Below are 27,293 nucleotides of genomic sequence, written 5' to 3'. Positions count from 1 at the left end.
AAATTCAAATTAATTATGTTTATGGATTTTTCAAAGGCCTCTGTGAGCACTGCTAAAGTAGTGCAAATATCGACGAGTCGCTATGGAACAAACACATAGCTCGAGTGGTGTCTGTGTACAACACTGACTGGTGAGGAAAGTCACCCTGGGGGTGACTACGTAATGAGATAACAGCCTAAAATGCAAATGAGACGTTTAAGTGGGCACACTGCAAAAAATGACGCTTTTGGGAAGTTGCAGATTGTCGTACTGCTCCCGTGTTTCTTCAGAACTAATTTTTGTCCTTAATGGTCGAGTTAAATCGTTATTCTTTTCTTTTTCTTCTTCTTCTTTGGTCTTATTTCAGGAGGAACATGAGAATAGAGGGATTTCATCTGCAAAATTCACGCTTAAAAGTTACTAGTTTGGCACTGTAAGTTTGTTGTGTACTTGCAAAGCCATTATAAAGTTAGATAGATACGCATTAGGGTGATGTACAGTATTATGTATACATGGTGCAATACAATTTGATGTAATTTAGGGGGAAAATGCTGTTTTTTACCATCTAATCCCTCTGTGGTGTGCAGGGTAAACCTGTGTGAAGCCAAAGGCCTAAAGATAGACTTCCTCATGTTCACCCCCCAACATACACACACACACACACACACACACGCACACACACAGAAAGAGAGATAACTATATCCCAAATGTAGATGTATTTATTTTTTTCCTCGGTTCTATGAACCCAGCTTGGTTCCTTGTTCTTCTTGAATAATTAACTGAATAGTAAAATAATGGTTTAAAGTACCCAGAGACAAAATTCGGTCGGTAAATTGATATTGTTAATTGCCCAGACATCAGTGCAAGCACAGACAAAACATAGCTTATGATCCTTTTATTAGTCAGTTGTAATAATAAAGAAGGGCAACCTGTTGGCCTATGCCTACTAATGCATGCGTGACTGAGCGTCACGCTTGATGAACTTGATTCTATTGTGTGTAGATCTACGGAGAAGAAACTGGTGCTTAACGGCGCACGAAGCTGTCAATGTCAAATGAATTAGAGGCTGGAGAGTGGGATCAAGAAGAGGTTTGGAGTGGATAAATAAGAAGAACTGGGGTGTGTACCAGTAAGGAATTATTGCCGCGGACATAAACCAATGCTCTTCCTGCAAAGGCAACACCTCCCTACCTCCCCACCCTGCTCCCTCATAGCCCCACACCGGCACTTGCACGTAGCGGACTCCGTTTCCGCTTTGCACGGTTGGTCAGCGACTCGCAGCGGAGAGTTGGAGAGGGAGCGCGCACGAGAGAGAGGGAGACGTAGCTCCTGAAAAACCAGAGGCTGGGAGAGAGAGGAGGGACGGAGGAGGTGACAGACCTGCTCCGCTGGGAATAGGCTACAGCTTACTGCTAAGTGCCATCGGCAGAGTAGGCTCACAAAACGCACCTCCGCTGTAAAATGCAACAATAAGGCACCGAGCAGCGCCGTGTAGCTGTCAGCGAGCTCCGCGAGGATCTGCGTGGTTTTGACTCCGCTGTGTAGGAACTAACTGAGGGGAGAAACAGTGGGGATTCATGGGAAGTTTGTGCAGCTTCTTCGAGAAAAACGCCTGGATTATCTGATTTTTGATTGATTTCTTATTTTTTGGACGGGGCGCTGGACGTTTTCAAGGCGACACTGCGTTTCTCTGCTGGGCCAGCTGCAGCTTGCGACCTGTTTTTGGTTCTTAGGTAAGCTGATGCTGATCTGAACCGACTGCGTGTACCCACCGTGACTGCATTTCATAACTCGCCCACATCGTAGTAAATGCTACTCCACGTTGCAGGAATCACAGCTGTCTGCTGAAGTGACACCGTCTGAGTGCAAATGATTTTTTTCTTTTCTTTAGGAGGCACCTCTGCGATTAATTTTTGCTTTGATCGCCGCCTCGCAGGGCAATACAGCTCATGTGTTTAGTTCTGGGAGCATGCAGGGGAAAAAAGCGAGGGCCTGCTTCAGTGTGTCACAATAAAAGTCCTAATAGTTTAGTAATGTTGTGAATATTGAAGTTATTCTCCTAAGAATAACATAATAAAATGACCTGTATTTGTGAAAAACACATTGCACTGAGCAATTATTAAGAGTATTAAAATGCTTTGGGTTTAAACTTTTAGCTCATGCCATTAACATGAAGGCTTTCTATCATGTGTGTTATATTTACACATGTTATGCTTTCATTTCTGAGCTATCAAAAAGTATTTTAATTTCTCCACTTGACAAAATAGTAACAACAAGAACAATAAATGTGATTACACGGTGCAAATGAAGCTTATTTGTGTGTCTCTAAATTCATATTAACACAATGTCCTGAAAGTCTGTCTTCAGTTATCCGGTTAGTTAAGAAGGTCGGGCTGCACACACTGACATCTCTGTTTCCGTCTCCCAGCAGCGACGTGTAATTTTCGGAGCTCCGGTCATGGCGGACCAAGAGGAGACTTTTGTCCTCCAAAACTCTCCAGGTGGCTCGGATTCGAGAGAATTACAGAGCGATAATAAATCAGAGAAACAGAACGGGACCTCAAGTAAATCCCCGTCATCACAGACAACTTACATCCAGCAGGTCAGTGCCGGTTTGCAGGCCTCACACTCACTGCTTCAGGCTGCAAGCTGCGGACTTAGGGGTCACATTCACTCATTTGCAGGAAAAAAATAGCCTAGGCGTTTTTGTCAGAAGCAGGCAGATACCCTGTTGTTCTTGGCGTTAAAATATAAAATATAAATCATGACTTAAAAACAAATGTCCGCACAGTGAATGGAGTATTTCTGCTAATTTTAGTTCTTTCAGCGTATATATTTACGCTGTTTGGAGATAGAAATGTGATTGGATCTGATATTTAGTCCACTAGTGATTTTTTTTTTTAATTTGTGAAATGAAACAACTTCAGCAAAGTCTCAGCAAATTTTTAGTTTCTGTTAAGCTTCATAGCGTAACTGTGTGTGTTATAGTTTATAGTCATATAGCATTACAGATCAATTCTGTGTGGGTTTATGTTCATTGCTACACATTAGCTTTGACTATATTATTATAAAATCGTGTTTGCTGCTTCAGTTCTCACGGCAAAGGCTGAACAAGTTAAAGGCTACGGTATTATGGCTGGTTTTAAATTGTTAATCCATAAGCTTATTATCCTCTGCATTATTTACAGCTTAGCCCTCAGCGTACAACTCGGTTGTCCAAAGTATTTGCATTTTATTTTTTTTAAAGTGTTTTAATCAAACACTAAATATTAGACCTACAGTTTTGATTTTGATTTTTTACAACCTCTGAACTCAGAAGGCCTTAAATGCATGCAGACTGGTGCATGACACTTCTATCTATAATGCAACTTTAGAAAAACCATACACACTAGAATGTTTTACTTTGAAGGGAATGGAGGGAATAAAGGTCTACCTGCACGAAAGGGAACTATGGACGAAGTTTCACGAGGTGGGGACGGAGATGATCATCACCAAAGCGGGACGGTAGGAGCATCTAAAACATTTTCATTATTATTATTATCGCGATTAGAAAGATTTCAGTAGAACTAATGGGTTCATTGACTGCGTGTCTGCTTGTTGATGAGGCTTTTAGTTATATTGACCGATTTTCGAGCTTAAATATAAACTATAAACCAGACTGGAATTTTCTTGCGTGGGGATCTGGAACCGTACAGAACCACAGAGAAAACACAAGAGCATCTGGTGGACGCTTTAGTGTTCTGCAGCACTACCGGTCCATATTTTAGTCTGGGTGGCCTTGCTGGGAAATGCGATACAGCGAGAGAGCCAACGTGCAAAACGCGCCCCCTTGTGTAAAATGTTACCGATTGTTTCTTTGCGTTGAAATAAAGACATTAAAGAGCATAAGGGCTGCCTTTTGCGCCGTTTTCTCTGTATCCGCTGCAGGTGTGTGTGTGTGTGTGTGTGTGTGTGTGTGTGTGTGTGTGTGTGTGTGTGTGTGTGTGTGTAACTGCGTGCAGACACTTCTTGTGATCCAACACGTGTGCAACAGCATGTTGTGCAGGGACAGCGTGAGTGAATGTGTCCTGCTGTCAGCTCCACGGTCGCCCTCAGACTGTATCCAGTCAAAACAGCTCATGTCGCCTGAGTGTGAACTTTTATATGACCCGATGAGTTTTTATGTCAAATAGCTTCGGAGCACCGCTTGCACAGGCTCCTACAAATGAGGAATATTTACAGTTGAACGTTGCTGCATTTCGATGTGCTCTCCAGCGCGGGCAGAAGGCAGTTGTTTTCTTACAGCTGCAAAAAGTCTCCATTATATTCCCGTCAATCATTTCACTCCTGTTTTTGGCAAGAGATGATATTACACAGCATCCATCCTCGTCCGTTAGCCCTTCCCTTTCACTCGTGGGAGAGCTTAGTGTTTCTCTCCGTGTATGTGTGTGTTTTCTGCAATATGACAGCTACCAAATATCCAAAAGATTTACTAGAGGGATGTTGCACGTATAAAAAAAAAGGTCTGGAACATATTGAAAAATGTTTTATAATGGCTCTTCTCAGATCCGACGCCCTGCCTTGAAAGTAAGATTTTCCTCTCCAAACACCAAAGACGGATATTTATATGTTTTAAATCCTCCCACTTAACCTTTCTCTATGCTTCAAAATATTATTTACTTTTGGTTTGCTTATTAAAGAGTGAATGGTACAGGCTTTATTACGAAAGCATTTGATTTCATATATATATATATATATATATATATATATATATATATATATATATATATATATATATATATATATACACACATATATATATATATATATATATATATATATATATGTGTGTATATATATATATATATATACATATATATATACACATGTGTGTGTGTGTGTGTGTGTGTGTGTGTGTGTGTGTGTGTGTGTGTGTGTGTGTGTTAATAGGTGTGAGTAGTCATGTACTTGTTTTTTTCTCGCGTGTCCACTACACTTTATTTTCCTGTACAGGAGAATGTTTCCCAGCTTCAAAGTGAAGGTCACAGGATTAAACCCTAAAACGAAATACATTCTACTTATGGATGTTGTTCCAGCTGACGACCATCGATACAAATTCGCCGATAATAAATGGTACGTAAAACATAACACAGCAACGCTTCTCTAAAGGGATTTGCCTTGCCAACATATACTTTTACGCACCGATGAAAATCCGGGTCTTTTTTTGTTTGTTTGTTTGTTTTTTGGTGTGTGTGTTTTTTTAATTTTTGATTTTGTTTTGGGGTTTTTTGGGGGGAGGGGGATCTCAGCTAGTCTCTCGCTTTCTCGCTCTCTCTGGAGTTATTTGCAGCGGGGAACGTTATATTGTCGTGATGGACGGGAATCGGAAGTGAATATATTATTTCCGGGAGAATTATTAACTGTGTTTTTTCTAATATTTGCCAAGAAATGAAGTCAGCAGGCAGAAATGTTTCTGTCAGTGCTGTTTTCTGCGCTGAAAGCAACGAGATAAACTTTTCCTTGCACTGCATCAAAGATTTTTTTCACACGGCTGTTTGTCTAGAGTCGTTCTCCAAGCGGGTCTTTCTTCTTTGTGTCAGAGCCTTTAATATTTCTAGCTACATGCCAATGGTGCCACTGAAGACGCATTAAGCACGGCCTGAAACTAATTCTCCCCTAGTTCCACATATGTTGCAAAACAGTGCCTTTAACGTCTAACGTGACTAGAAGCAATCCATATCCGACAATGGCACAGTACAGACCGCTTCCTTATGTACTGAAGTTTAAAATTAATAAAGCAAAGTTTTGAAAAAGAGGTAATCACCCATAGTTTAGAACTTTAAGTGCAGAAAGTCCCATATTGCGCCATTTTGTGCGTAATAATTAGAAACAGTGCCCCACTAATTTAAGTTTTCCGTTTATAATAAAATTTTAATTTATTATTACATTTTATCCACTGGCATTACCTTCTGCTTCTTTCGACATGTTAGGACCGACTTAGTTGCGGCTAGCATGTGAGTGTTAGTCCAGCAAGTTTCTAAGCGTGTGACTGTGTTGCTGTGTATCAGGTCTGTGACTGGGAAGGCAGAGCCTGCCATGCCCGGGAGACTCTACGTTCACCCGGACTCTCCCGCCACGGGGGCTCATTGGATGAGGCAGCTCGTCTCCTTCCAGAAGCTGAAATTGACCAACAACCACCTGGACCCGTTCGGACACGTAGGTGCCTGCCTATCATCAATACTATTTAACCACATGATTGCTAACCTGGTGTTGCGCTGACCCAAATCCCGAGAATCCGTTAAGGCCCGACGTGTTACATGATGGCACTAAATGCTTATCTGCAGGTCTCTGCATCGCCATTTATATAAAAGTGCCTAACAGATTATTATTATTATTATTATTATTATTATTATTATTATTATTATTATTACTACTACTACTACTACTGCTACTCGCAGCTAATTAAAAGTACGTTTTATTGTTTTTAAATTGATTAAAGATAATGCTCCTGTCTGGTCATAATTTTTAAAGAGAGGCAATCTGTTTATTGATTTATTTATTTGCTTAAAACTTTGCATTTGATCTGTTAAATGTGCATTAAAACTTAAAACATAATCTTTCAGTCATTCTTTCACTGCACCTGTGGAGCCCAAACTTTATTAAGTTGCTTCTGTAAAGATGTGTTTTAGTGAAAGTAAATCGTTTGATAAATTCCATCTAACCACCCATCCATCCATCGCTTTGGTGGAGGGTATACGTTTTATTATATAGATACGTTTATATTTTTTATGTTGTGTCCTTTTTTCCATTTTTTGTGAAATGTAACTTGCAGTGTTAAAATGAATACGAAAATAGTAAGTAATGAAATGCATTCTGATGTTGAAAACGTCACAAAAGTAATTTTAAATAGTGAAATAGTTGTGGTGTTCAATTAGATGCAAATACTTCTACCACCACTATACTATACTACTGCTATAATAATAACAATAATAATAATAATAATAATAATAATAATAAGAATAATAATAATAATAATAGTAAGCCTGATAGACTTTAAACACAAAAAAAAAGAAATATAGAGGAATTTTTGTGCCGTATGAAGGTTTTTTCTACTTCACTTTTTCAAAGTGGAATCTCCTGAGATTACAAAAAAGTTTTGTGATATTCTGTTTTTACTATTGAACATAATGATGTAAAGGTAATGTTTTGAAGAGTCTCTGTGATCTTTAGATAAATATTCCAGATTGAGACAAGTATTTCTTTCTTATCGTGCCATCATCTTATTCTTTAATATGTAATATGTTTGCTATGAAGGTGTTAGTAACATACCTTTTGTAGCACAGTGTTATTATAGCACCCCCTAGGTGCATTAGCCATGGACCTCCTGGAATTCAGCTTGCATGAGTAGAAGAGATCAACTGGGAACTTTTTTAGGAAAAAGGAAAAGGGCAATTGCACCACCACCCACCATCTCCTTCACCCCTCTCAGCAGTAAGAGGCTGTATGGTACCTATTTCCTAGCTTTAACTCCTCATTATTCTAAACTCCCTATCTGGCCTCAGGCTTTTGTGATTCCTGTCTTACCCAAAGCAGAAAGTACAAACATCACTTACTTCATCAACAAATGGGCCCTTTGGCGGCAGGTTTTCATGAAGAAAGGTATCTCGACGGGTACATTTAGGCCTAATTAGATGTCTTGTTGTAGAAACAGAGCATCCGCACAGTTAACTTTCTTACTAACAGGCTTAGCCATTAAAGGAAAATACAATTATAAAGTTGGCAAAGGTTACCTCAACAGCTGGTTTGCTTTCATGAGAAAACATTCCTTAAAACAAGCTGTGTTTGTTTGGTTTTGCTCTTAGAGACGTATTACTCCACAATGCTCGATTCTGAAAAAAAAAAAACAGATCTCATTGCATATGACCAATTATTGAGTGTATTGTTGCCATTATACTATATTCCTATGTATACTTCTGCATCCACTTAAGGCGTTGGTTTCAGTGTGGTAATGAATCAAAGTGAAGCTGGTTTCAGCTTTCAAAGTTACCCACGGAAAAATGAATATGAATTCTAGCACACACAAGCCACTATCTGTCCACATGGCACCTAAAGGAACTGCTGCCTTGCCAAAGCACAGCTGGTGAGATGAAACTGAGTCTCAGTCGGAATGTGAGCAGCACTGTGAATTTTGGGTTAAAGTGCGTTTTCGATTGGTTGCAGTGGTTCCTGGCTCGGCCTCTTTCATGCTGGGAGAGAGCACCATGGGATTCATAAATGAAGCACTGGTGGCTGTCCAGAAATATACTCCATCAGCTTGTTGGTCCAGCTGGTTGAAATAACTTGTAGATGATTTATAATTACTAGCAGTGAGACATAAGACCAAAACATATTGCTGATGCCGATTAGACCAATACAGGACTGGCCTGATGTTTTCTTCTAGAAATGTCTGTAAAACATACACGTCAGGGGGCCGGACAGGACTGAGCTCAGCTTAGGAATTAATCTCAGAGGATGTGGTGCCTTTGTCTTAATGCAAGGTTAATTGTTCTGTTTTTGGTTTGTGACAGTTTTATAACCCATTGAACTGTATTGCATAACAGTGGAGTGTAACCCTCACTCTTAAAACAAATTTGTTATAGCAAACATTTTAGTACGAATCATGAAAGAAGGTAGTTTAAGGAGCTTTGGAAATGTCATGAGAAAATCTTGTAGATATGCTATTTTATTAAGTTTTGTGTAGAAATATAGTGAAGAATAGTGGGTTGAAGTGGGCAGAAAGATATTTGCAAGGAACAGGATTTTTAAATTATACACAGTATGTAATAGGTTACACGCACATAAGTCATTTTTCTGATATTTTACATATTCGTCGTATGAAAGTGTTGAGGTGGAGGTCTGTTTCACTAAGCAGTTTATTTCAATGGTAATGTGTTTTAGTTATAGTGAAGCTAGGTAATGCATTTTAAAGAAGTGTGTATCTTAAATGAGATTTATTTAAAGAGACAATTATTAATCATAATGTTCTAATTTTGTGAAGTAACTAAGTATATATACTCACTGACTTTAGTTATATTACAGGGTAACAGTTTTGGCTAGCTATTTGGTTTTTAGTTTCCATGAGATTCTACTTACATAAGTATCTTCTTTAAAAAAAAAAAGTTATACATTAAACTGCCCCAAAGTGTAAAAATTCTGTATTCTTATTAGTTAAAGGTTAAACTTTGCCATCTGCAACATTATAATTTATAAGTTTTGTATATAGCATATTTACTGGCAAGTGCTATTTTGTTGTAAGTAATTTTATTTGTGATTCAAGTATCTTAAATTTCCCTCTGTACTTTGGCTTTAACAAAGTGTATTTGCTTTGTTGCTTCTTATTCATATCCGTCGATACATATCAAAACCTCCACAACAGCACTAGTTTGGTCACAAAATTACAGAATTAAGTGGTGTTTTTTTCCGTATCTGAATTCCTGAATAGTTTGTTTTTGTTTCTGTTTCATACCAATCTGTAGTTTTTGCTCTGATGTCTGTCTCAACTCCCAGAATATTTCTCAGTGTTATTTGTCTTACCCATCAGTTTGCTGCTGCACTCGTCTCCCAGTCTTCCCACACATTTTGTGCATGAGGGTGGAGTGTGAGGATCACACTGTTTATATTTGAATGGCAGTGTGTGATGAGCAATAGATGGTGGTGTACAAAGACTGCTAATCCTGAAGCTTGGGGAAACTCTCTGATGTGGAGGAACTTGAACGTAAAAGGGCAGCAGCCCGGGACCCAAAGTGATCCTTCACTATCATTACATGCGATCATCCAGAAGCTAGGGGGGGTTGAGGCAGAGATACAGGGAACCAGGCAGGGCAGTGACTGGGCCACGGAGTTGAGGCGTATGCTGGGTCCCCAGTGGGTGGTCTACAGCTACCCCCTCCTTACTACCACATCCCATCCTAATAGCACAAATACTGGACTTTAGGAACCCACGGTTAGTGAGCCATGCTATTTTCCATGGTGAAATGTGCATTTAGACTTCTATGCAACTTCTAATATGTCTTCATGACAGACATTTTTAGCCTCTTAAACCGTACAGGGTGCTGTATGACATGTTTGCATCAGTGGACTAGTTGTTGTGGTTTGTTCCAATCTTGCACATATATGCAAACTAAGAAATAAGCAGGCAATGAATGCATGAGAAAATCTGCCATTTACCCTGCTTTTTCTTTGCACAGTTTACATAGTTTTGAGTCGTGTTTTGAAGCCTCATTAATGATTCTAAATATTAAGACATAGGGACTGCTCCTTAACAGACACATGAAATAATTTTTTTTGCTTGCTTGTTTTTTTTGTTTTTTTTGTTTTTCAAATACACCCTGACAAAACTGCAATACTGGAAAAATCCACAAAAACAAAAAGCTCCTTATGTAACTGAAGTGATCCACTAAAAAAATCCTGACTGATGTTTTCTGTCACTTACTTCCATTAAATAGTTTGCATCTACAAGGTGCATGGCAAGCAGCTGAAAAACACTTTCTCCTGCCCATTACAAAAACCTATTCCAGCATGAAATGAGATCAAGTTCAACTGGGAATTAATAATGGATGACTATTGTATTATCTATGTAGGTCTCTATGGTTCATTCGCCTCTGAGAAAAGACTCTGGGTTATGTCTGTGTAATACTGCAGGATGCCCCTATAGGTACTGGAGGTCAGGGCAATCCCCCAGCTCTTCTCATGCTAGCACTGAGACGCAGGTTCAAAAACACTCTTTCAGATAAAGTATGGAAGGAATGGGTATAGGACCGAATGCAGGGGTAAGTCAATTAAAAAGCAATTACCGTCGTTTTTATTAGAAGAATTTAATGGGAATTAAAATAAAATAAATAAATAATATTTCTTCAAGATTGATGGCCTTGACTAACTTTCGATAGTGCCTCAAAAGACAGGTTCATTCTATTCACTGTAGTTCTCATAGGCTGGTTTAGTAAGGTAACAGAATATAAAGGAAGAGGGCATGCATATGTCTATCTCCTGCATTTATCTGTGTGACTGTCATGAGAAGTGCTGTATAAATAACACGGTAAATCACTGTCACTGCAGTAATAATTACAGTGAGGGACAATTTATATTTTTAAAGGGTTTAATTAGAACATTTTAAATCTTTATTCTATTTAAAACACGAGGAATGTTTAATGACTGTGCTGTAAAAAAAAAAAAAGAAGAAGAAGAAGAAGAAGAGGAATGCAAATGGGCCGATTTTATTTTAAATATCTATAAAAAGGTAAAAATAAAACTTTCATTACAATTTGTAGTTCAATAAAAGTTTTTTAGCCAAACAAGTGTTTATGTTTTTCAGAAACTATAGCTCAGCTTAGACGTTTTGAGAGGAAAAGTGGATTCCATTACAAAGTACACAGAATTCGTAAAATTACAGGGACAAAAACAATTTTATTGAGAAGTATAAGCAGACCAGTGCGTTGGTGAAAGTACTGAAATAGACCTTTTGCAAAATAGACTGTAATCTTATCATGTCAGCATGTTGCTCATGCGTAAAAATGACTGTCTTACTAACATTTATTATTTTTATTATTATTATTATTATTATAACAAATATATGCTAAAGTGTTTTCTTACAAAAGGAGATTTTTAATCTTTAAAAAAATGGGCACTCAAAAAAAAACACTTTTGAGGACTGGTAGGGTGTATCTCATTTTGTTTAATTTTATTTTTAGAAATGACGCCAAATATATGTGTGTAACGCCACTTTCTCTTTACTGCAGATCATCCTCAATTCGATGCACAAGTATCAACCGAGGATTCACATCGTGAAAGCGGATGAAAATAATGGCTTTGGTTCCAAAAACACGGCCTTCTGCACTCACGTCTTCCCGGAAACATCTTTCATTGCGGTGACATCCTATCAGAACCATAAGGTAAAACCTTGGGGTATTTTTGGATATTTTTATTCATTAATTGTCGCGAAAGGGGCAGCTTTAAGTTTACGTATTATATGGGGTGGTTAAAATTCCACAGTGTTTCAAACGGAGGTAAATATAAAGAGGGAAAAAATCAGTTGTGCAAACAGAACCATGCAGCCTGTTGCGCTCTCAAAAATGCCCCCGGTGCAAATGCAGGATTGCGCAAAGGTCGATTTCACATTGAAGTTATTTTAAAAAATGTGTTTATAATTTTTGCGCAAATTATTTTTAATAATATTTTTTTGTCAATTTTTTATGCAGCTCTTGGTCTTCTGTTGGATTAAAGGAGAGGGGAAATAATAGCTCTTTGAGAGTTTAAAGTTTTTCACTGAAAATTGCTGATATTAAACTCAGCTGCTGGCAGATTAAAGGAAAACTTCAGATTCCTGACTAGAACACGTTTCACAGACCCAAGTCCGTGGCATGATTTTATTATTAAGGCTTTCGTTGGAGATAAATAACTACCTACTTTGAAACAGTTCTAGTAATTATTTTTTAAATTCATTTGTTGGTGTTTTATTTTCAGTCTATTTCAGTGTAGATGAGACTATCACTGCATGCTTTATTTCGAAGCTTTCCTTACGCATTGCTCGTATATAGACGTGCAAAAACAGATCTCAGTCTAAAAACTTTGAAGATTTAATTACACAAGGGAAACCAGATTTTACATATGCTATTCAAATGTTTGCCTTTTTTCATTTATTTTCTAAGCTTCTCTTTCTCGGTTAACGACGGAGCTTTAATTAACATTATTGAGTTATAAATTACGTTTCTTACCGTGTTTAATTGGAAACAGAAAACCTTGGACTCACCCTTGTTTTTCACGTATCTGGAATCTGGAAACTTATAACATCAGATTAGAGTTAAAGATGTGATTTCTTGTGCCGCACAGCCTCGTAGTTTCTTTTTGTTTTGTTTTTTTAAGTCGCCATTGCGTGTTCAGACTTGTGAAAGTAGCAGGAATAAAATTCAATATTTACACTGTCTACATTTCTGGGCGAGGGGAAAAAAATCTTGGGAATACAAATATCTGCAAACAGCATCTGTTTAACATCCTTTAACCATGGAGGCCTATATGTTTTTAGTTTGGGGAATATGGGAGAAAGGGGCGAAAGCTCATAATGTCCCCGCAGCCAATCCAGGTCTCCGGGCTTCTGGGAACAGGAAGCACAAATGACCAACATTCTGTAGAAACCATTCATTATTTTCGAGCCTGTTACTAGGGGCTGAGATCGTAACTGCGGGCTAATTATTAGGGCTTTCCAGACCTGCAGGAAAGAAAGGGGCATTTCGGGTTTCGAGGCTCTTTTTTTTCTTGCCACATTTGTCTAATCAAACAGTTTTAAGCCTGCCAAAAGGAGTGGGATACGAGCTGCAGGCATGTGTCCAATTCACCTGTTAGACTCTCAGCTAATGAAATGGTCAAAGTCTCTGGTTTCAGCTCTTTCCTGTCGTAGCTGTAATTAAAGCATTTTTTCCAGAAACTGAGGTTTCTGCAGTGGTATGTTTTCTTAAGATTTTTGTCAAACTGGGAAGATGAATTAAGACCAGCTCATAGTTTTGTTCTTTTCTTTTTAAAAAAAAAAATCTTACTTGAACTACTTCACTTCATTTTGCATCTGGAAATGTGTTTATGTCAGCCTCAGTTATTTTAATGAGCACAGTTTGGACACAGCCTAGTCAAACTACAGTCTTTGAATTTCGACTCATTGTCTGAGTCTACTCTCAAATTATTTTTTTCTGTTTTTCCTCCTATCTGCTGATTCTAGTCAGAACAAAATCTTTTGTAAAATATTTAATTTTCTCTCTGTAAACTCAGCTGAGAATAAGATTGTTGGACTGGATAATTATTTCGCTAGGTGTATTTTTGGAAGACATGCAGGGGGGTAAAAAGGGCGAACTAGACTCTGAACTTTTAATGCCAAACTTTTAAAATGATGAGACAGTGTATAAATGATCTGACAGACAGCTCGTATTAACAAGAAGCTAGCGAAGTGTCACATGAGAGATTTTACAAGGTTTGCTGAAAGTGTCAGCCAGCGTGCACACAAACTTCCAGTCTTGTCAAAAAGCTGGAAGCACACAAGAGCTGCCAGCTAATTACCTGCCAGAAACCACTGCTCACGAGAGGGATATCCCGGGATTGGGTTAAACCACTCTGGGATTAACTTATTGTTTATGGGTGGCTCTGAAAGTAATTTCTGCTTCTATTTGTTTGGTATTGATAGAGACGTTTTTTTACCAAAACATTAAGTCATAGAATAAGTCTTATGATTTGTATCTGTCATGCACGAGCCAGCTATCTCCTAAGCTAGACATCATCTAATGTAACATCATAAATTAAGCAATGAAAGATGATTTATATAGACATGTTTTTATTGAACTATTGCACTCAGGAACTCAGCTCAGAAAGTATCTCAGGTTTCTGGAAATATGATCTGTTATTTCACTCTTGGGTAGCTTGTGAACACTTACATGCATCCAAAAAAAACCGTAAAGCCCCGGTTTTCTCCAAAAAATATGTTTAATATTGTCATCATAAAACCCCTGAGTTGAAGAGGACTTGTCTTGTCTGACAGTCTGGCACATGGCGAAATGCTGCTTTTAAATAGCTGCTATTTCAATGCATGTGTGGGTTGGCTGTAATTGGGTGCTTTTAAACGCAGCTGACAATGAAATGACATAAGCAGCACAACAATTGACTCTTACTGCAACAGTGTATGTTACTGACACTTCGTGTGTTTGCTCTTACAGATAACCCAGCTGAAGATCGAGAACAACCCATTTGCAAAAGGATTCCGTGGTAGCGATGACATGGAATTGCACCGGATGTCCAGAATGCAAAGGTAAATGTGGGAAAAAAAACAATCAAAATGCACGTTATTCTTGCTTGCTTTTCTTTTTCTTTTCTTTTTTTTCTTTCATAGATCCTGCTTCTGACATATGGAAATACTGACCCATTCTAAATGTTGTGAAATGAGTAGATAAATGTTACCTCAATTAGGCAGGGATTACTGACATCCTGGTCACACTGTCACTTAACGAGCCCCACTTTAATCCCTCAATCACCCAAATGCAAACCAGTCGTATGTGTTATTTTCAGTGAGTGTTATTTTCAATGATGTAAGTGTAGTTCTTGATAGTCAGCCAGTTTTCATGCTGAAGACTTTTATGGCTGATCTGGCAGAACCTCTGAAACACAACTGTAACATCTCTCTTCCATAGAGCTCTTTCTACCAGGATGTTCCAACTCCTTATGTGGACTGTGCTGTGTGTGTGTGTGTGTGTGTGTGTGTGTGTGTGTGCGTGTGTGTGTGTGTGTGTGTGTGTGTGCGGTGTATATATGTGTGTGTTGGTGGTGTGTGTGTGGGGGGGGGGGGGGGGGGGGGGCACGCATTTGTGCTGAACTGGTGGTATCTCTTGGTCAGGCAGCCAACGCACTACACGACCACATTGATCTCTCCCCTCCCTCGCTCTATTATTCAGTCCAGATGAGGAATGGAGCATGAGTCCGTACTGCGTGGAAAACACTTTTTCAAAGGAGAAAATCTGGTTTTGAAAAAAACACAACCCCCTTTGGGCAGCCAGTTCAGACTCTGTGTGAATTCAAATGAGGAGGGAAAAAAATCCCAAATCAGACCAAACAGGAAAAGTTGTTTGGCGTTTCCATAAGGTGTTAGAAGAATGCATCCACTCTAAAACCTTTACTCTGATGCACAGAATAATGATCAAGTACCTCACAATCAGTGTTGCGGCAAAAAAAGAAGTAGCTTTATAAAAAACTGCATGCCTGATTGTACTAGACGCACGTTAAATTTCTTTAAGTAGGTGCGTTCCACGAGCTAATGAAACGTTTCAAGTGAAATGCATTTCAGCTATCAAAACTTGTAAATCTATAGAAGCTGGTGAGAGTCCAAACCACACTATCAATCTTTCATGCCTTTGTCCAATCCTGCAGAGGACAGTAAGCAATGCACGTCTGCTCTTGGTTACAATATCAAGGGGAGAGCTTATTGCAAAACCAGGTCAGGTTTTCAACTGAATCTACCCCTGAAATCAAAGAACTAGAAGTAGCAAAATGATCTATTGATGGATCCTGAGGATTTATAGGGGCGAAATACATGCTGGTATTTTGGAATGAATATTCTCCCCCCCCCCAGACGTTTTTCTCTGTGTCCTAAGTGGAAGTAAATCACTGATGGTGATCCTCGTTGGTTGTCTTTGAGAAATGATCTTATGATGAAATGCGGAAGATTAAAATAGTTCTGCTTTGTTGACAGCAAATTATAGTTGAAGATATTAACTAACAACCGTGATCGTTTGTGTGTGCACGTAGTACCAAGGAGTATCCAGTAGTGCCTCGCAGTACAGTGCGGCAGAGAGTGGGCTCCAGCCAGAGTCCATTTAGCGGGGAGGTCCAAGGCCTGGCCACACCAAACAGCCTGAGCTCCCAGTACTCCCAGTGTGAAAATGGTGTCACAAGCAGTTCACAGGACATGCTGCCCCAGTCGGGTTCCTACCCCCTGCCTCATGAGCATGGCCAAGAGTACCACTGTATCAAGAGGAAAGGTAGGTGACTCCAATATGGAGACTAGTGTAGAAGAGGGTAGATTGGGGTTTTTTTCAGTAGTCACTCTCCATACATTGTTCTTAGCTATAACACACTTTGTTTCTATGTTTCTAAATTGTATCTTTTATTTATAATATTTTTTTAAATAAATGTTTATTCTTGAACACATCATGTGTGTACCTGAAGATTTGTAAACTAAAACAAATGATGTGAGATGTGTTACGTTAAACAAAGGGGTAATTTAAAATATAGTGTCTGCTATTTAATATTGCTATATGTCATGTACAACCCCAGTTCTAGAAAATCTGGAATGCCATGCAAATAAACACAAAATTCTTTTATTGGAAAGTTTAATAAAGCTACATTTTCTTCACAGTAGAACACAGGAAACATGTCAGATGTTTAAACTGAGACATTTCAACATTTCATGGAAAAATACAAGCTCATTATGAATTTGATGGCAGAAACATGTCTCTAAAAAGTTGGGATGGGACAACAAAAGGCTGGAAATGGAAGTGTTACAAAAAAGAAACAGCTGGAAAGGAAAATGAGGAAATTTTTACATAAGATCCTAATTAGGCTAATTTGCCAGAGGTCAGTAACATGAGTGGAGATTAAAAAAATAAAAGAGCATCCAAGAGAGGCAGAGAAGCCACATCAGCAACAAAATGCATGTACAAATTAGGAGCAATTTCAGAATAGTGTTCCTGAATGTAAAGCTGCAAAGACTTTAAAAGTCTCATCATCTACAGCCCTACTGAATCAAAAGATCCGTAGAATCTGAAGAAATCTCTGTGTGCAAGCAACAAGGCCGAAGATCAATTGGATGCCTGTGATCTCCGGGCCATCAGGCGACACTGCATTAAAAACAGGCGTGATTCAGTCATGGAAAAAATTGCACTTCTAGAAATCATTTTCTGTGAAAAGAGTTCATTGCACCATCCAGAGCTAAAGGTCTATCATGGAAAGAAGTACCCATAAGTGAACATGATCCAGAAGCATTACTGTCTTCTCTGAGCCAAGGCTCATTTAAAATGGACCCAGGCAAAATGGAAAAGTGTTCTGTGGGCAGATGAATCCAAATTTGAAATTCTTTGTGGAAAACATGGACGTCAAATACTGTGAATGAAGGTGGAGAGTGGCTGTAGAGGCAAAGCCTAGGCGTTAAGCACGGTACAAATCTCAGAAGCCTTCATCTCTCATCGTATGGACAGGCATCAGTGCCTATGGAATTGGCAGCTTGCACATCTGGAATGGCACCATCAGTACTGAAAGGTAGATACAGGTTTTACAGCAATTATGCTCCAATATATTTAGCACAACAATGCTAAACCCGAACTGTATCTATTACAACAGTATGGCTTCATAGAACAAGAGTCCGGCTGCTCAACCGGGCTCTGTGCAAAAACAGAACTTCATTCCTCTCCTAAAAGTTCAGCAGCTGATCTCCTGAATTCCCTCATATGTACAGACTGTTGTTAAAGAAGAGGGGATGCTACACAGTGGTAAACATAGCCCTGTCCCAACTTTTGTGAAACATGTTGCTGCCATCAAATTCAAAATGAGCTTTTCTTAATAGTTTTCTTAATGTGGCACATGTTCTCAGTTAATCATTTGACATGTTTTCTGTGTTCTACTGTGAATTAAATACCAGTTTATGAGATCTGCAAATCATTGCATTCTGTTTGATGACAGTTTGTATTTTCCATCTCTTGAATAACACAATTGCTCACCTTTCTAATTCCACCTGCAGTGGATGATGACTGTCACTCAGGAGATCACAGCTACAAGAAAGCATATCTGGAGAGCTCATCGAGTGAGGAGGACCATTACTACCGCCCTGTTGGCTATGCTCAGAGCCTCAGTCTCTCCGGTGGGCCTTACCGCAGCGAGTCTAGCCAGCGGCAGGCCTGTATGTATGCCAGTGCCTCACAAAGCGCTGAGCCTGTTCCCAGTTTGGAAGACATCAGCTGCAACACTTGGGCCAGTGTATCACCCTATGGTAGCTGTTCTGTCACCACCATGCAGCCCATGGATCGACTGCCCTACCAACATTTCTCCGCTCACTTCACCTCAGGGTCTCTGGTGTCCAGACTAGGTGGGGTGGGAGGCCACGCCTCTCCACAGCTGGGTGATGGCCACCACGCTGCAATGTACCAGAGCTCTATGACCCATCAGACTCTGGGCCGCCAATGCAGTCCCGGGGCTGGAATCCAATCACCAGCAGCTGGTCTGCAGGGAAATGAGTACCTGTATACACATGGCATACCACGTACACTATCACCACACCAGTACCACTCTGTACATAGTGTAAGCATCATGCCAGAGTGGAGTGAGAACAGCTAAAGAAGTTGTTTTTCCCCCCCTCACTCTATAAATACAAAAAAAAAAAGAAAAAAGAAAAACACAACAAAGGACCAAAACAAGGCAGGGTTTAGATGAATTTATATTTATATTTTTTTAAAAGGTCTTGCTGTTCATCCTAAAGAGACCAGTGTTGGTTCACAGTGAATGTGCATAGTAGGATGGTGCTGACTAGAAGAGAAGGCATCTTATCACTTACCTTGTTGTGACAGCATGTGCACTTATAAACAAACAAACAAACAAAGAGGAGCTGGACAAAAGCAGAAGCAAAGACTGCTCAAGAGCAGAGCACGCAGACACGAAAGCGAAGGTCAGAAATGCTTCAGAAGCATGTGGTCCGCAGGTCGACTGCATCCTCGTGCGGCGGTGCTTTTTCTTGGATGTCCGCATTTTTAGTCAGACCATTAAATGTGTTTGCAACCACAAGTACTAAGCTCTTTTTGGACTATATAACAAATTTTTGTAAAAAACAAAACAAAAAAAAGGACACTTGTCTTCTGTTATATTAGCCCAAGTTCTCATTTTTAAAATAGTTTTTGTAGTTAACAAGTTACATTGTAAAACTGTTATAACTTAAACCATGAATAAGCAAGTGTGAGCCTTTGTTGTAGCTCTTGCTTACTCTTAAATCTGTCAAAAGGTTTTTATTTTTTTTTGTTTTTTTTGGTTTTTGTGTTTTTTGCTTTGTTTTGATTTGTTTTTGTTTTCGCATACTTACATGCACTTCAAAAACCTTATATTAATTTAATGATGTGAAACGTGACAGAATAATTGTTCATTCGTGCCCAGACGTTTCAGGCAGAAACCGCCCTCACCACATGCAGCGGTGTTACAACCAAGCAGCAGCACTGAAAAACTGATACTGACCATGTTGAGAAGCAGAACCACAGAACTTACTCTGGTAATGATTGTGATTGACCTTGGTAGCTGGAACTTGTATAATTTCATTGCAATGTGCACAGCACTCCAGTGTTGAGAATTCAGGAAATGCCCTAAAAAATCTTTACTCCCACATTGCCCACAGGTGTGTACTCACACTACTATAAACTCCACTCGCAAAAGACAATGAAAATGTATCAACATATCATCCTGTTTTTCCCACGTGGCATGATCGAAAAACTAGCAAAAACAGAACAATGATAAGAAATCCAAAATTCTGTGTCAGCATCCACTAATAAATATACATTTTTGTTAATGATAAATGTAGGCTACATAATATAATTAAAATAATTTGACCCCGAGTAATCACATGGCCAAAACACAACCCTACGGTATCATTTTTCAGTCATGCTGTGTGTTTGTGGCCTTTTTTGTGGAGTTCTTCTTGCCTCAGCCTCATTAATGCATCGTTGAATGTGTTAAATGTTTGATTACAGCTATTTAACAGTTGGAGATCGAGATGTAGTTAGCTCTACAATACACAAACTCACAACTTCAGACAAAAACAGCATTCTTTCTCCACCAAATGTATTATTACAATAGCAATATTATGACTGATGCAATTAAAGTGTTCTTCTGGACCTACACACTATTGTAACTACATTATTACAACTTTCAGTAAAATCATTATTAGTTATAATCCCTGTTGCAGAGGGCTAACATTCTGCCATCAGTAAACAATGTCCAAAATGTCTTTCCAGTGCTCCGGACACACAATATTATAGTGGAACTCATTCCACTGAATGTGTTTGTATGTTCTCTATATGTTAAATCATACTATTTTTTATTTACATTGTCAAGAAATCAAAAAATGTAAACATTTTCTCCACTCAAGTGTTTGATATTTTACCCATTTGTTACCTGACAGTCAAGAATGGCTCATTCCACAGCACTTTGTCATGCTGCCAAACCCATGCCACAGTCTACGTACTCATGGAAGAAGTGCTCATTATTTATTTGGACTGTGGAGCCTATACTTGGCGTAAGCTACACTACAAAAAATAAGGTTCTTGGTTGATGGTGAACTGTTTTGCCTCACTCACATCACAATCATCTGAATATGTTGAAACTTACTGTAGTAAGCACTACAACATCAGATAGTTTGACAAAGCTTTTTGTAACTGCAACACCATCAAATCTTTTGTGGGGGGGGGGGGTCAAATTTTGATTGTGTGTTTTAATGCACAGTCAACACGTTTATCTGGTAAGCGCTTAACGTGTGACAAGGAGACAGGTAAAGTAGCAGTTAGACATCAAATGGAATGTAAATCTGAGAATGCAGATAAAATATACTTGATTTCATTATGAAGCAAATGTCAGTTCCATCATAAAAATGAGCGTGGGTTAGCGGCCTGTTTCACATGTGGACAAAGGCTAATTTTTAAGTGCTTGTAGTCGATAGAATGTTATTTGTCAATAGTATTTATTTAACAACTATGGAAATCAGCTTGCTCCTGCATGTATCAAAGATAGATGGTTCAATTTCTTTTTATAGCCGGCTTTTTATGATTGTATAGGATTTTCTAATCATGCTTCTATAGAAAACAGGAGATTACTATACAGCTGTCAAAAAGTATCAAAACAAGAATGGAAAACATGAAAATGTGGATATCTTTGTAAATAAACATGTACATAACAGAATACCTGCAATAAATTAAAAAAAAAATAAGAAACTTGCTGGATTGTTTTTAAATTTTTTGGTTGCATTTTGTTTCAGATGTGGATTCACTGGCCACTTTATTAGGTGCAGTTTGCTAGTATTGGGTTATACACCTTTTCTGCCTTCATGGCACAGATTAAACAAGGTGCCAGAAACATTCCTCTGGGATTTTGGTCCAGATTGACTTGATAGCATCACACAGTTGCTGTGGATAGATGCCTGTTCCACCACATCCCAAAGATGCTCTATTGGATAGAGATCTGATGAGTGTGGAGGCCATTTGAGTACAGTCAACTCACTGCCATGTTCAAGAACCCAGTTTGAGAGGATTTGAGCTTTGTGACATGGCACCATATCCTACAGGAAGCAGTTATGTGGGTAGATTAGATGTTTAAATGATGCTCTGTTCGTATTAAGGGGATGGCCTTTTTGTGTAAGATTTTGCATGGTCTTTCCTGTGCCTCCTGACTGAGTATGTAAGGTAGTTTAAGCATTTAAAATTCATAGAATCAAATGCTGTACGAGTGTTTGGTTAAACGTGACTTGAGCACTTTGCTTGGTAAGTATGACTAGGAAAGCACTTTATAAATGTCAGTCCATTTTCATACATTTTGGTATATAAACTATCCAATCAAATGTACCGTCAATGGTATTTTGTTGTTAGTTTTTTAGGGATTTGCTCTTTCACTTACCGGTTATGTTTAATGTAAGTCAACGTGTAGGTTTCCTCTATGTGCATTTTCTGCAGTTTCCATGTATAGTGATTTTATTGTGGTTGACTATTGGCTGGTGACAAAAATGTGCAAAGACTCACATACCTATCCATGTAAATCTCCAAAGAGAAGGGTATATTAACATATGCTTTATTGGTCTAAGATGTACATACATGGCTTACCTATTCTGTCTGCCTTTAAAATAAATGAAACAGAAATCCCAAACAAAGAATGGGGGAAGAAACTGCATGTCCTGGTGAGATTACTATCAAACAAGCAGATTGGTTGATTTACCTGACAAAGACAGAACAGTTCTTTTATTTCAAATTTGTAAAGCATTTCCAACATTATATCATTAGCAGGAAACACCTGTTATCACTGAGTCCTCTAGAAAGGTAATTTCTTTTGCAAATTTCATCATAAAGTATTGAACTTTTATTAACCTGACAGAAAAAAGTCAAAGGGTCATCACAGCTGATTGCATCACATCCTGAGGGGAACATGAATGCCTGAAGCAAATGGCATGGCAAATAATTCTGATAAAACAGAAATGTAAACTTCTTAGTGATAGTAAAGATAAAGTCACCCATCAACATAAAACGTTGCATGTCTTTACCAAATAATGGAAGAATTTCTGAGACCTTCTGATAACGCCACAGAAAAAATGTCAGAAGATGATTGATGTAATTAGAATTCATTATATGGAATATACTGTATCAGTCTTTACATTATAAATCCATCCAATAGTTGTAAAGACTTTTCATAAATGTCTGATTAAAGTCAGGGACTCACTTAAGTCAAAAGACACTTTCAGACTGCAACATTGTTTTTGTGCCCCATGTCACAATCTTCCCGTGAGTGGACCTCCCAGAAAATTCACCACAAGATCAGACCATGCAAAATCTTTCTACAGACCTCGGTTAGCGAATTAAAGATTAAAGTAGAAAAAGAGTGAACAAGTTTGGCTTGTTTTGAAGGGTTGGCAGAGAAAAAAGCACCTTTGCTCTAAAAACAAAGTTGCATCTGAACAAACCACAAGACCTCTGGAATAATGTCCTTTGGACAGACAAGAACAAAGTGAAGATGTTTGGGGGGAAATGTATATGTCCTGTCGAGATTAGTATCAAGCAACAGGATTGGTTGGTTCAACTCTGACAAAGATGGAGCTCCTCATACCAACTTTGGCTTCATTTACAGTCACAGGACCTGGGTACCTTGCACTGAGCCAACAATGAATTCCTCTGTATACCAAAGTATTCCCAAGTCAAATGCTGGCCATCTGTCTAAAGCTTGAGTGAAACTGGGGAAAATGTTTTGTATACATTCCTCTTGTAACAAGACAATGATCCCAAGCAGCACAGTAAATTTACAGCACAATGAATCAAGGTGTTGCAATGAGCCATTTTGAGTCCAAACCTCAACCTGACTGAATTAATTTTAGCTGGCTAGACTGAGCTTAGTCTGAAATTGATCGCTGTTTGATTGCGTTTATTTGCATCTTCTTCACAGCTTCTTCTACTGGGCCTTTGCTCCACCCCCGCCTACAAATCTAAGCTATGGTCTGAGTAACTATCATCCCTCAGGCTACTCACACAAAGACTCTATATTCAGACCAAGTCCTTTGCACCAAATTCAAGCATTTTGCAACTTGTCCTTTTAATGTGTCCCTCTCTCTTGTTTTGTATACATTCTCTTGTTTTTTATTTTTCCCTATTATCCTACTATTTATTTTTCCTGCACAGCTGGTGTGGAGCACTCACATTTTTATTGTACATGTACAGTGACAATAAAGGGTTATTCTACTCTGACACAGACACATTTGTACATTTCTGCTTTCAAGTAAAGCAGGGGATTCTCAGACACTTAAGTTGTAGAAATAATTTTTATTTCAGCGATGCGTGGCCAGTTAGGATGTACAGGACTACCCAAAAGTTGAGCCACTCTTTTTTTCCTTATATTTTCCTTCCAAGCAGCCAGTCATGAGAAATAGTTTGCCAGGGTTTCTGGAGGTCTTTAAAGGTTTTTCTTTTGGACATTAACTGCTTTTTCACTCATTTTCAGTCCGGTTCTTTTACCTGACCATTTTCAGAGAAATGTTTTTTTCTCTGTTGAACTACTTAACATTGGCCTGTGAGTTATTCAAACATAAATAGCATCTAACTATAGGGATGAACAGTGTAGTGTCTGTGCTTAATAAATATTGCCAAAGTATTTGCTTGTCTGCCTTCACAGACATGAACTTTAGTGAGATCCCATTTTTAATCCATAGGGGTTTAATATAACATAAGCCCACACTTTGTAGCTATAAAAACTGGGAAGGTTTTCCATGAGGTTTAGGAGTTTGTTTATGGGAATTTCTGACCATTCTTCCAGAATATTGATATTGATGATTTATCCCAAAGGTGTTCTGTTGGGTTGAGGCAAGGACTCTGTGCAGGCCAATCAAGTTTTCTCACACCAAACCCACTCATCCATGCCTTTATGGACCTTGCTTCCAACATGACTGTGCACTGTTACCAAAAAGTAGGAAGCATGAAAATGTCCAAATGTTTCAGTATGCATCAACGGTTCCTTTCCTCCTGAAAAAATCTCCCACACCACACTCCCCCCATCCACCAAACTTTACATTTGGCACAGTGCAGTCAGACAAGTACCATTCTCCTGGCAACCACCAAACCCAGACTCATCCATTGGATTGCTATAGAAGCGTATTTTGTCGCTCCAAAAAACACATCTCCACTGCTCACATATTCCAGTGGCGGTGTGTTTTACACCACTACATCCAACACAGTTGATGGACTGTTTCTGAAAATCATGTCCTCAAAGAAATAAGATAAAAATCTAGCAAAGACCTCACACAAGACTTGAGCCTCATCAGAAAAGGGATAATATTGGTCAAGAAGCCATTTTGAAGAAAGGGAAACGGGGGAAAAGACTGGTGCATGCAAAATTACACTGGACTGAAAATCAGTGGAATGATAAATCCAAATTTATAATTTTTTGGTTAAAATCGTCAACAATATGCATGGAGGAGGTCAGGAGAGACGTACGACAGCGAGTTTCTGCAGCCATCTGCAAAACATGGCTCTGTCATGGTTTGGGGCTGCATTTCAGCTGTGGTGTTAGATGTTGTCAAAAATGATGGAATTATGAAAGCAGAAAAGTACCATCAGATTTTGGTCCACCATGCAGTACCATCTGGAAAGCATCTGAGTGGCTTCATTTTTCCCCATGACAAAGATACCAAACACACTGCCAATATAGTAAAGGCAAATCTGGATAGAAAAACATACAATGGAACCCTATCAGTCATGGATTGGCCCCTAAGAGGCTAGATCTCAATAGACTAACTTCTAATCCTGTCCCTCTTGGTTACTCCCAACAAAAATTTTAATATCTTCATGTCTGCCACTTCCAGCTCCATCCACTGTCCTTTTGTTGTGCCACAATCTCCATCCATAGCAAGAAGCTATCCTTGTGTCACAACTCTGTCACACAGTAATGCAGTTCTGCACCACTTCTGCCTTCATTCTTCCTTATTCTTATTCTTCTTTTACCCTTGAATGGTAAACATTTTTACCATTTCATCAAATTTTGCCCTTGAATGGTAGTTCTTTATTAGGATTTGTGTCACATTATTTTTGTTCATTTTGCTTTTTTGACATTCAGACCATTTTAGTAGCTGGACTTTGAACAGAACAGGATCTTATGATAAGTCTTAGAGATGTACTAACTGGAGACTAGCAGGCCACAGCTAACGGGAATCACAGGAGAATGAATCTCACTCATAATTAATTACTGATGTGACACAACCCAACAATGTTTCCAAATCTTTCATACTCAGGAGATACATAGTTTGTTAACAAAAGTGTGCAAGTAAGCCATGACAGTGGGCCAGGATGCAGAATCCCTGGACTGCGAAAGGGGCTCACCTAGATTGAATGCAGTCATTTTTAATGTTAACAATTACATATGTGTCAAAACGTTTGCTGTGAGAAGGGTCTATTTGGAAACGTTGCTATTTTAGACCTAAAAGAAAAGCTGAGGTGCTTACATTAAGAGAAAGTGAACATGGATGTGGAAGTGAACATGAACAAATGAGACAGCTCACTTATGAAAATGACATGTTTACAGGAAACTTGAAAATACCAAACCTTGTTCCATCACTTTACCCTCCTTATCCCGTTCTATCGCTGCTCTATTTGTCTTTGTTTCTGTCTCTGCCCATCCTTGTGCTTCTTCATCCCCGTTAACTCCCTCTGATCCTGCTCCCAATCCCTCTAACTACCCCACCACTCTCTCCACAACCCCATGGCCAAACACACTGACCTAGACTCCCAGCCTCCTTTGATGTGAGTGATGTGACCCCTGCGCTCCAGTTGCCCCTACACCGCCAGTCTTATCCTCTCAGAGAGCCGGCACAGCCCACGGAGAGAGCCAGTCATTAACCCCATACAACCCAGGCCTCTCCTCCACCGCTTAAACACATGATGTATCGCAACACCCACCCCCACACATCCCCCCAAGATTCACCCAAACATGCATGTGTGGGCGAGGGCCGATGATGCAATAGGCTCTTTAAACATTTAAAGAACGGGTCAGCTTTTCAAAGGGAGGACTTGAAACCTTTGGCCACTGCTTCAGTTATCATGGTCAGCAGTTGAAAGTCTGGAGATATGTCAGGAGGAAAACAAATGAATGTCTAATGAATGGAAAGCCTGGATAATAAATGAAACTTCATACTGGAAAATCACTGGTTTATTTGGATTATGAGTGTATATTTTTGCCATACTGGGACCGACGGGGTTGGTAGGATGAAAAGAAACAACACTTTTATGCTGATTGAATATGATGAAATGAAGATGATGCATGCATGATGAGATGTATTTATTATAATACCATCACGCTTAGATGAGTGCAAGTACATTAAAACATCACTGAATTCCTATTTAAGTATCTTTCAGTTGACCCTACTTCATTTTGTTGCTTCTGGAGAGAGAAAATTAAAACAAGTCATCTCAGAGTAATGATGAGTCATGGCCTCGGTCAACCTTAAAACTTAAACCTAAACAAATCACAGTCTGGGTGCCACGCATGACAAAGGAGAAGAGTGCAAG

At 39.0% G+C, this 27,293-nt stretch overlaps 1 protein-coding gene across 1 annotated transcript; it reads left to right on the top strand.

Moving 5' to 3' along the window:
* The first annotated feature begins 2,433 nt into the window (after nucleotides 1–2,433).
* Nucleotides 2,434–18,857, top strand: tbx5a (T-box transcription factor 5a). Its single transcript, XM_084932600.1, has 8 exons — nucleotides 2,434–2,581; nucleotides 3,389–3,483; nucleotides 4,972–5,091; nucleotides 6,027–6,174; nucleotides 11,733–11,885; nucleotides 14,685–14,776; nucleotides 16,267–16,499; nucleotides 18,254–18,857. Exons 1-8 carry the CDS (start codon nucleotides 2,438–2,440, stop codon nucleotides 18,844–18,846), a joined length of 1,578 nt encoding a protein of 525 aa, XP_084788726.1. The 5' UTR covers nucleotides 2,434–2,437; the 3' UTR covers nucleotides 18,847–18,857.
* The last annotated feature ends 8,436 nt before the right edge of the window (nucleotides 18,858–27,293 follow it).

This window comes from Perissodus microlepis, chromosome 7 (assembly GCF_051167445.1).
Source record: "Perissodus microlepis isolate ML-2025 ecotype Zambia chromosome 7, ASM5116744v1, whole genome shotgun sequence".
Taxonomy (NCBI): domain Eukaryota; kingdom Metazoa; phylum Chordata; class Actinopteri; order Cichliformes; family Cichlidae; genus Perissodus; species Perissodus microlepis.
Note: the sequence above shows the minus strand (reverse complement) of the source record. Positions and strands in the feature narration are given on the sequence as shown.